The sequence below is a fragment of the Megascapheus bottae genome, chromosome 32 (assembly GCF_031878675.1).
Source record: "Megascapheus bottae isolate mThoBot1 chromosome 32, mThoBot2.hap1, whole genome shotgun sequence".
Lineage (NCBI taxonomy): Eukaryota > Metazoa > Chordata > Mammalia > Rodentia > Geomyidae > Megascapheus > Megascapheus bottae.
The window spans coordinates 9,159,081-9,168,651 of record NC_143540.1 but is presented as its reverse complement, the minus strand read 5'-3'; the positions used below and the strand labels follow the sequence as shown (position 1 = coordinate 9,168,651).

The following is a 9,571-nucleotide window of genomic DNA, read 5'->3' as shown; positions in this document are numbered from 1 at the left end:
AGAAGACTTTTCCAGTTTTCCACCTTGTAAGATAAAACCGGGGATCTGGTGGCTGACACCTTGTCATCGTAGCTTGGGTGGTAATGTTCCTGAGACTCTAATCTTTAATAAACTACTCAGGGTCTTTAGTGCCCAGGCTGGCTTTGAACCTCGATCCTCAAATCTCAGCTTCCTGAGCAGCTAGGATGACAGGCGTGAGCCACCAAGCCCAGCAGACATGGTGTGATGTCTTCTATACATCCCAAACCCAACGATATCTCCAACAGCACAGAGCAGAAAAACCACTCGGCCTTGGTACCTAGGAGAGACTGCCAATTCCCGTGTTACAGTGTATGAGCAAAGAAATGGTTGTGATTTGGTTTCTATGCAATGTTGCAATGAGACCTTCTGGTAAATAGCAAAAGAGGCCAAGTTTGCATTCTTAGTTCAGTGTTGGTGCTTGTCGTTCATGGATTAAAACAGGAGAAGCCCAGAGGCAAGAGGTACTGTTTTCAGGTTTCATCAGAAAGGGGTAACTGGAGAATAAGGGTCACCAGAAACCCCAGATTCCTCAGGCAACCAGGATACCATAGCTGCCTCCCCCCCCCCCAAAAAAAACCCTAAAGTGCTCATCCGTTGCTGATTGAAAAGCTGTCGTCGCATCTAGTGAGTTTTGTCATTGTAGAAATCTGGCAAGCATGGTGACCCTTGACAAATGACGAGTAAACCCGATTTTTTTTTTTTTTTTTTTTTTTGCCAGTCCTGGGCTTGAGCTCAGGGCCTGAGCACTGTCCTTGGACTTTCTCAAGGCTAGAGCTCTACCACTTGAGCCTCAGCACCACTTCTGGCTTTTTTCTATGTATGTGGTACCGAGGAATTGAACCCGGGTCTTCATGCATGCTAGGCAAGCACTTTAACCACTAGGCCAAACTCCCGGCCCCTAAACCCTATTTTTAATCTGTCTCCTTGTCGCTTTCGTTGGAAATAAAAAGGGGCTTTGGTGACAAAGATGCCTTTGATTGCAGTTCAAAGCCAGCCTGGGCAGAGAAAAAACAACAACCACCTTCGAACACTCCATCTCCCAACCAACCAGCAAAAAGCCAGGCCGGAAGCATGGCTCAAGAGACAAATATTCCAAGTGGCCTTCTGCCTCAAAATGGTATGTTCAGGGTCAGGGACAGTGTCTAGGCCGTGAGTTCAAGCCCCAGAACCAACACCACACACACACACACACACACACACACACACACACACCCCACATCTTTCCCTATGCATGCTCAGTCATCGACGTCTGTGAACCAGGCTCCAGGCAGAATCTTGAGTATGTCTGAAATTATGATTGACAGCGGGGTCCAGCTGGGCTCCTGTATTTCTGTGCAGTGTTTTATGATAAATGTACAAAGCCACAGGAGCCAGAATTTTATTAAAAATCTGCCATCAGCCAGCGGCAGGCAATGAGTTTCTACCAAACAGAGAAACTTCCTGTCTCATTGCTCTCCTTCCTTCCTTCCCTCCCTCCTTCCTTCCTTCCTTCCTTCCTTCCTTCCTTCCTTCCTTCCTTTCATCCTTCCTTCCTTCCTTCCTTCCCTCTACCTCTTGAGTTCACATCAGTCATCCTAGCTGCTCAGGAGGCTGAGATGTGAGGCTCACAGTTGAAGGCCCACTCGGGCTATAAAACCCATGAGATTCTCATCTCCGATCAACTACCAAAAAGTCCAGAAGTCGAGCTGTGCCTCAAGTGATACAGCATCAGACTTGAGTAGGAAAGCTCAGGGACAGGGCCCAGGTCCTGAGTTCAAGTCCCAGGACAGGCATACAAAAAAAATAAAATAAAATAACATGTTTAAAGGAGCTGTATTTGCTTTTGGTTTTGTTTCTGTGTTTTAAATTGATGCCAAATAGTGGGGCTTGACGTGAGGGCCCAGTCATCATAATGTAAATCCTCCCTCCAGTATTCCTGGCTAATAAATATCCACCAAAAATGACGCCATTTCTTCTGGAAATGGCAGATTCCTCTCCCCTCCTTTATTTTTTATTTGTTTATGCATTTCTTTTTTTTTTGCCAGTCCTGGGCTTGGGCTCAGGGCCTGAGCACTGTCCCTGGATTTCTCAAGGCTAGAACTCTACCACTTGAGCCACAGCACCATTCTGGCTTTTTGCTACGTATGTGGTACCGAGGAATCGAACCTGGTCTTTGTGCATGCTAGGCAAGCACTTTAACCACTAGGCCACACTCTCGGCCTAGATGGGCCATTGTGTCACGGGCCTTGTTACTGGATCTCCAGATGGGCCATTCTGTTACAAGCCTTGTGATTGGATCTCAGTGTAGTCTGTACCGGGCCTTGTCCTGGATCTCTAGATGGTCTGTTCTGTAACACTGGAGCTCTAGATTGGGAGTCAGCTCTGCAAGGGAGGCTTTTAACCAGCTGGGTTTCAACACGACTTACAGCTAATCCAGATGGGTTTGCCATTTTAAGAACCGCTCTTCTGAGCGTCCACCAAGTGTGGAACGAAAGCCTCTTCTGGTCATTTTTTTTTTCATCTTTTGCTTTGTCAACAGAGGACAACTGGGGAACTAGCTGCCTACTTGCCTGGACATAGAGAACTTGTATTTTGGGGTCCCCTTTGGGGATCATTTCCTTGTAAATAATTCCAACACTTCAATTCAGGCTGCCATCTTCCTGCCAATCCCAAGCGTAGGGATTGTTGCCCAACAAGCAAACTGTGGACACCAGCTAATATTATAGTCTTCTGGCGGATATAGTAGCGGATAAGTAAACACTAGGGTCATCTTACTTCCTGGACATTTACAACCATCGCATGCATTTGAAGTTTAAATACACAGAGGTCTCTCGCCTTTGCCTTTTAGGTTGGCCAGGAGATGAGCTTATCGGTTAGCGGTTGTTATAAAAATCACCATCCTCTCATTTCCCCTCCAACCTGAACTTTGGAGTGTAAATGAATCTCACAATCAGTCCAGCATTTTGCTTCCTGCTTCCTGTAACCATCCATTGTCCCGGGCTTAGAGTTCAATGTAGCCAGCAATTGGCAGGGATCTGGGGGGGGGGGGAAGGGGGGAGAAAAATAAAATACAGATACAGATTCATGCCGGGGGCCAGTTGCTCATGTACGTCTGTCATCCCAGCTACTCAGGAGGCTGAGATCTGGAGGGTCGTGGTTCAAAGCCAGCCTGGGTAGGGAGAAGTGTGAGACTCTGCTCAGAAAACTGGACATGGCACTGGGGCTGGAAGTGGTAGAGGGCTAACCTGGAGCAAGAGAAGCTCAGGGATGGTGCCCTAGGCCCCGAGTTCAAGTCCCAGGACTGGCAAAAATGAAATAAAAATAAAGATGATGGGAATGAATGCTGTAGCATCCGTTCAAAGGATGGCAGCCCTTTCCCCACCCTCCTGGTGGCTTTCTGCGCCCCTGACAATGCATTGTGGGTCACCGTGGAGGCTTTGTCCCCGAGAAAGGCAACAAGACTGGGGTTCGTCAAAGCACCTGCACGCCTCCCATGGCCTCATAGAAGGCTGTGAAGAAGAACAACTTAAATAAAGATAATTATCTATACATCTGCTGTTATTATCATTACCGAAATTGCAGCTAAAGCGACACAGAGCTCCCGGGACAGCTGCCCTTCCTCACCGGGGACGTGTAAAGAAGCTCAGGGAAGAGGCGGGCCGGGTATTTTTAAGTCCAGGCAAGCAACACCCCCGGCTAAGAATGCTCAGCTCTGAAAATAAACCCTGTGACAGCTTGGCGTCCCCCTGCCCGGCTTCCGGGCAGCTGGGGAAGGCTGGCTGGGGGTGGGGGAGGGCCTGGGGGGGCAGGGCGAGGAGGGGGGCCAGGCCGGCCTCACTACACCCCCCCCCAAAGACCAGGACACCAGGGAGCAGGACCTGGGTCTCAGCCTGTTCCTGTCCCTCGGGAGCCACGGCCCACCCGCAAGCCACGCCCAGCCCAACAGAAGCCACGCCCAGTCCCAGACGCCGAGCCCATCCGCAAGCCACGCCCACACCAGAAGCCACGCCCACCCTGTTTGCGTCGCTCTCCTCTTCCCTTTGAGCCACGCCCACTTCGTGTCGGCCACGCCCACTGCTCTTAAGTCCCACCCTCCCACTTGAGCCTTGCCAATCCCACGCGAGCCACGCCCATCGAGCGGAGTCCCTCCAGCTCGACCACGCCCCCTCCCACCCGAGCCCTGCTCCTTGGTGTGTCACCCACCACCTCTAGGCCTTGCCTCCCCCGCATCTCTGAATCCCGGGGTGCGGGGCCCCCCGAGGCCTTACGCAGACTTGTGGGTTTTCTAAATGAGTGCAGCAGTGAGAGAACATGACGCCTAGACAGCAAACCAGCTAACTAGTCATCCACCCATCCATCCGTTCACCCAGCCACCCAACTATCCATCCACCTACCTACTTATCCACCCACCCATCCATCCTCCTACCCACTTATCTATCTACCCATCCATCCATCCATTCACCCAGCCACCCACCCACCCATCCCTCCCATCCATCCGTGCATCCACCCACCCACCCAGCCACCCATCCATCCATCTATCCACCTACCCACTCACTCATCCAACCACCTACCTACTCATCCACCCACTCACTCATCCACCCACCCACCCACCCATCCACCCACCCACTCATCCACCCACCCACCCATCCACCCACCCACTCATCCACCCATCCATCCATCCACCCACCCACCCATCCATCCATTCACCCAGCCACCCAGCCACCCACCCATCCATCCACCCATCCACCCACCCATCCATCCATCCACCCATCCACCCACCTACTCATCCACCCACCTACCCACCCACTCATCCACCCACCTACCCATTTATCCACTTACCCACCCACCCATCCACCCATCCATTCACCCAGCCACCCAACTATCCACCCATCCACCTACCCACTCATTCACCAACCCTTCTATCCATCAACCCTTCCCTCCATCCAGCCATCCGTCCATCTCTCCACCTACCCAACTATCCATTCATCCATCCACCCACCCATCCATCCACCCACCCTTCCACCCACCCATCCATCCACTGGTCCATCCATCCCTTCATTCGTCCAGAATGTCCTGACTCCCAGAAAGGTGATGTCATAGAGAAGATTCTAGAAGAGGGTCCCGTCATGGAGAAGGACTGGTGGATGAAGGCCAATGAGTTAGGACGGAAGAGGCCAGGGAGGGAACTGAGTGAGCCCAGCAGCACGTCCAGCAGTCAGGGTACTGGAGTACAGGACACAGTACTCCTTGGAGAAGGTACTGGAAGGTCTGGGGGCAGCGTAACACCCTCTGTGGGAGTGCCTTCTCCGTACATTCATTTATTGCTCATTTGTGGGGTGTGTGTGTGTACTGGGCCTTGAACTCGGGGCCTGGGTGCTGTCCCTTTGCTTTTGGTCACTCAAGACTTGGGCGCTCTCCCACTTGAGCCGGGCCTCCACTTGGTTTGGTAGTTCATTGTACACTAAAGTCCACGTCTCGTGGACTTTCTTGCTCTGGGCTGACTTCGGACTGCGATCCAGGAGCTGGGGTGCTGGGTGTGGGCTTTACAGGCCTTTTGGGGTAACTAATTCTCCCCAGTGTCCCCGTTTTCTTGGCAGGAGTCACCTGTCACGCCACCATCCCCTGCTCCCTCCAGGCCCCCTGGAGATGAAAGCCTCTGTCGTCCTGTCCCTCGTGGGCTACCTGGCAGTTCCCGTGGGCTCTGTCATCTTGGGGCGTTGTCAAGTTGCTAAAATGCTCAATGACGGAGGCCTGAATTATTTTGAGGGTACAGCCTTCAAAACTGTGAGTGGAGGCCTGCCTGCCCTGCCTGCCTGTCTGTGTCTGTCTGTCTGTCCATCTATGTCTGCCTGCCTGCCTGCCTGTCTGCCTGTGTCTGTCTGTGTCTGTTTGTGTCTGTCTGTCCATCTGTGTCTGCCTGCCTGCCTGCCTGTCTGTGTCTGCCTGTCTGTCTGTGTTTGCCTGCCTGCCTGCCTGTCTGTCTGTCTGTCTGCCTGCCTCTCTGTCTGCCTGCCTGCCTGCCTGTCTGTCTGTGTCTGCCTGTCTGTGTCTGTCTGTGTCTGTCTGTCCATCTGTGTCTGCCTGCCTGCCTGCCTGCCTGCCTGTCTGTCTGTGTCTGTCTGTCTGTGTCTGTGTCTGTCTGTCCGTCTGTGTCTGCCTGCCTGCCTGCCTGTCTGTCTGTGTCTGCCTGTCTGTCTGCCTGTCTGTCTGTGTCTGCCTGCCTGCCTGTCTGCCTGTCTGCCTGTCTGTCTGTGTCTGCCTGCCTGCCTGTCTATCTGTCTGCCTGCCTGTCTGCCCGCCTGCCTGTCTGTCTGTGCCTGCCTGTCTGTCTGTGTCTGTCTGTCCATCTGTTTCTGCCTGCCTGCCTGCCGTTTGTCTGTCTGTGTCTGTTTGTGTCTGTCTGTCCGTCTGTGTCTGCCTGCCTGCCTGCCTGCCTGCCTGTCTGTCTGTCTGCCTGCCTGCCTGCCTGCCTGCCTGTCTGTGTCTGTTTGTGTCTGTCTGTCCGTCTGTCTGTCTGTCTCTGCTTGCCTGCCTGCCTGCCTGCCTGTCTGTCTGTGTCTGCCTGTCTCTCTGCCTGCCTGCCTGTCTGTCTGTGTCAGTGTCTGTCTGTCTGTGTCTGATTGTGTCTGTCTGTTTCCAGCACCCCCTTTCCCTGTCTCCTCCACTCTCCCCATCTTGAGCCCCGTATTGCACCTTCAGGGGTGTGCCTGGCTTATTTCGAGAGCAAGTTCAACCCCTCGGCTGTCTACGAGAATTCCAAAGGTAACTACATGGGCTACGGCCTCTTCCAGATCCGGAACAGCAACTGGTGTGACCACGGCAAGAATCTTTGCAGAGTGTCCTGCTCCGGTGAGCCCCCACTCACACACGCACACACACTCACACACTCACACACACTCACACACAGCGCCTCCCCCCACCCGGGACGTGTGGAATATTACACAGCCTGGAAGCACAGGGAGGATAGGGGGCGAGGGTGAACTAAGCAGAGGAGGCCCCGGGAGGGGAAGGATGGATGGAGACCCACGTCTAAACAGCGTGCACAGTCATTCTAGCTACTTAATCGGGGATCGGGGGTTCAAAGCCAGCCCAAGCCTTGAGTCCAAGTCCCAGTAGTGGCACAAGAAAAAAGAGGAGGGGGGGAAGGAAGGAGAAAAGAGATGAAGAGAGGGAGAGGAAGGCAGAAGGGGGGGAGGACGAAAGGGGGGGAGGGAGGGAGGGAGGGAGGGGGGGAGGGAGGGAGGGAGGGAGGGGGGGAGGAGAGTTCCCTGTCTTGTGTGGCTGTAACTGAGCTCCCTTTCTCCACAGCTTTACTGAATCCGAATCTAAAGGACACGATTCAATGTGCCAAGAAGATGTGAAAGGGAAGCTGGGGATGGGAGCTTGGTGAGTTATCTGCTTCGCGTGTGTGCGTGTGTGTGTGTGTGTGTGTGTGTGTGTGTGTGCAATCACGCACATGCTGTGTGAAGCATCTCCCGCACGGAAGGTGTACGCATGAGATGCACCCTCACATTTCTGGAATCTGTCGTGTTTGTTGTCGCTGGTGTTGTTTTTGGCCCGTCCTGGCTTTTTCAAGGCTGGAGCTCTGCCACCTGAGCCACAGCACCACTTCGGGCTTTTGCTGTGTATGTGGTGCCAAGGAATGGAACCCGGGTCTTGGCGCATGCTGGGCGAGCCCTCTACCACCGGGCCACGCTCCCACCACATTTTCCTTGTGTGTACGTGAAGGCATCCACGTGTGAACACGCACGCCAGGTGTGAGGATGTGACACACGGCGGGGGGCCGCCCTGCCACGAGCCACGTGCCACGCCGTCGAGGGCGTGGATCCGTGTGCACTGTGTGTGTTCCTGCTCCCCTGCCCTGCCCTCCCCTGTCCTCCCCTCCCCTGTCCTCCCCTCCCCTCCTCTGCCCTCCCTCCCCTCCCCCCAGTCCTGGCAGCAGCAGGTATCTGGCGCTGGTGGTCCATCCTTCCCTTCCTCCTTCTGCCTCCCAGAGCTCAGGCTGGGTGGGGAGGGGAGGGGAGGAGAGGAGAGGACCCCCCAAAAGCTCAGGGTCCTCAGAAATCCCCCCCACTGCCAGTCCTGGAGTCTCCCAGAGCCATTCACATTCCAAAGGATGAGGAGGAGAGGAGGAGGGGGGGAGGAGGAGGAGGAAGAGGGAGGAGGGGGGAGGAGAAGGGAAGGAGGGGGAGGAGGAGGAAAATGGGGGGGGGAGGAGAAGGTTGGGACTGTGACTCAAGTGGTAGAGCATCAGCCTTGAGCTAATTGAAGCTCAGGGACAGCGCCCAGGCCCTGAGTTCAAGTCCCAGGACTGGCAAAAAAAATTAGGGCCGGGAGTGTGGCCTAGTGGTAGAAGTGCTTGCCTAGCATGCACGAAGACCTGGGTTCGATTCCTTGGTACCACAGACATAGAAAAGAACCGGGAGTGGTGCTGAGGCTCAAGTGGAGAGCTCTAGCCTTGAGAAAACCCAAGGACGGTGCTCAGGCCCTGAGTTCAAGGCCAGAACTGGCAAGCAAGCAAGCAAGAAAGGAGGGAGGAAGGGAGGTTGGTTCTGAGTTCAGATAGTGAAGAGCTTCTCCCCCTGCCCCGTCTCTGTGTCTGTGTCTCTGTCTGTCTCTGTCTCTGACTGTCTCTTGTCTCCCTCCCAGGCCCACCTGGTCCAGAAACTGCCAGCTGTCTGACACGCTGGACCGCTGGCTGGATGGCTGCAGGCTGTAGGAGTTTGTGTGAAGCCACAGAGGCCACGGGTGGACACGGAAAATGCCTGTCCCCCCCCCCGGGGGACAGGGACAAAATGACCACAAAAACCAACCAAAAACATTGGTGCCGGACACGGAATACACTGAGCTACTACTTAGTCACTCACGTGGGCTCCAGGCCGAAGCCGGAGTTTTCTGTGTCTACGTGCCGGTGCCGGGGCTCGAACTCGGGGCCTCGGTGTGGTTCCTTCGCTTTTTTTACTTTTCTTTTTTTATTTGCTGGCCCTCTACCACTCTTCCACTTGAAGCACGGCTCCATTTGGGATGTTGCTGTTTAATTAGAGACCTCTAAATCGAGCCTGTTCTTTCTGTTGTTTGTTTTTTATTGTTTCAAAATTCCCATTTATTTATGGCCATGTGGGATGATTTGTCAAGTTCAGGCAGCTCAGGCCTGTCACCCTCCAAGATGGAGAAGACGTAGACGTCTTGGGGACCAAGCTTCTGGGCCAGCCAGGGCAGAACCACCGCAGAGGCTCCAGTGAGCAGCCAGCATGGCGCTGGCGGGAGGCGTGGATTGAGGGGTAAAGCATTAGCCTTGGGGCAGAGAAGCTGAATGAGAACTGAAGGCCCGACTGCAAGCCTGGGGGCTGGCAGAGAGAAGAGGTGGAGGGGAGGACGGGGAGGGAGGGGAAGAGGAGGAGGGGGGGGAAGAGAGGAGGAGAAGGAAAAAAAGAAGAGGAGGGGAGGAGGGGGAGGAGGAGGAGGGAGGGAGGGGGAGGAGGAGGAAGAGGGGGAGGAGGAGGAGGAGGGGAGGAGGAGGGGGAGGAGGGGAGGAGGGTGCAAGCGGGAGGGTATCTACGGAGCCGCCTCA

General features: G+C 54.5%; 1 protein-coding gene across 1 annotated transcript; it reads left to right on the top strand.

Moving 5' to 3' along the window:
• The first annotated feature begins 5,118 nt into the window (after positions 1-5,118).
• On the top strand, positions 5,119-9,038 carry Lyzl4 (lysozyme like 4). Its single transcript, XM_090323246.1, is given in 7 exon segments — positions 5,119-5,256; positions 5,578-5,761; positions 5,764-5,784; positions 6,700-6,849; positions 7,309-7,353; positions 7,356-7,386; positions 8,650-9,038. Coding segments are annotated over 6 exon segments (432 nt in total). The 5' UTR covers positions 5,119-5,256; positions 5,578-5,646; the 3' UTR covers positions 8,720-9,038.
• Positions 9,039-9,571: the final 533 nt, after the last annotated feature.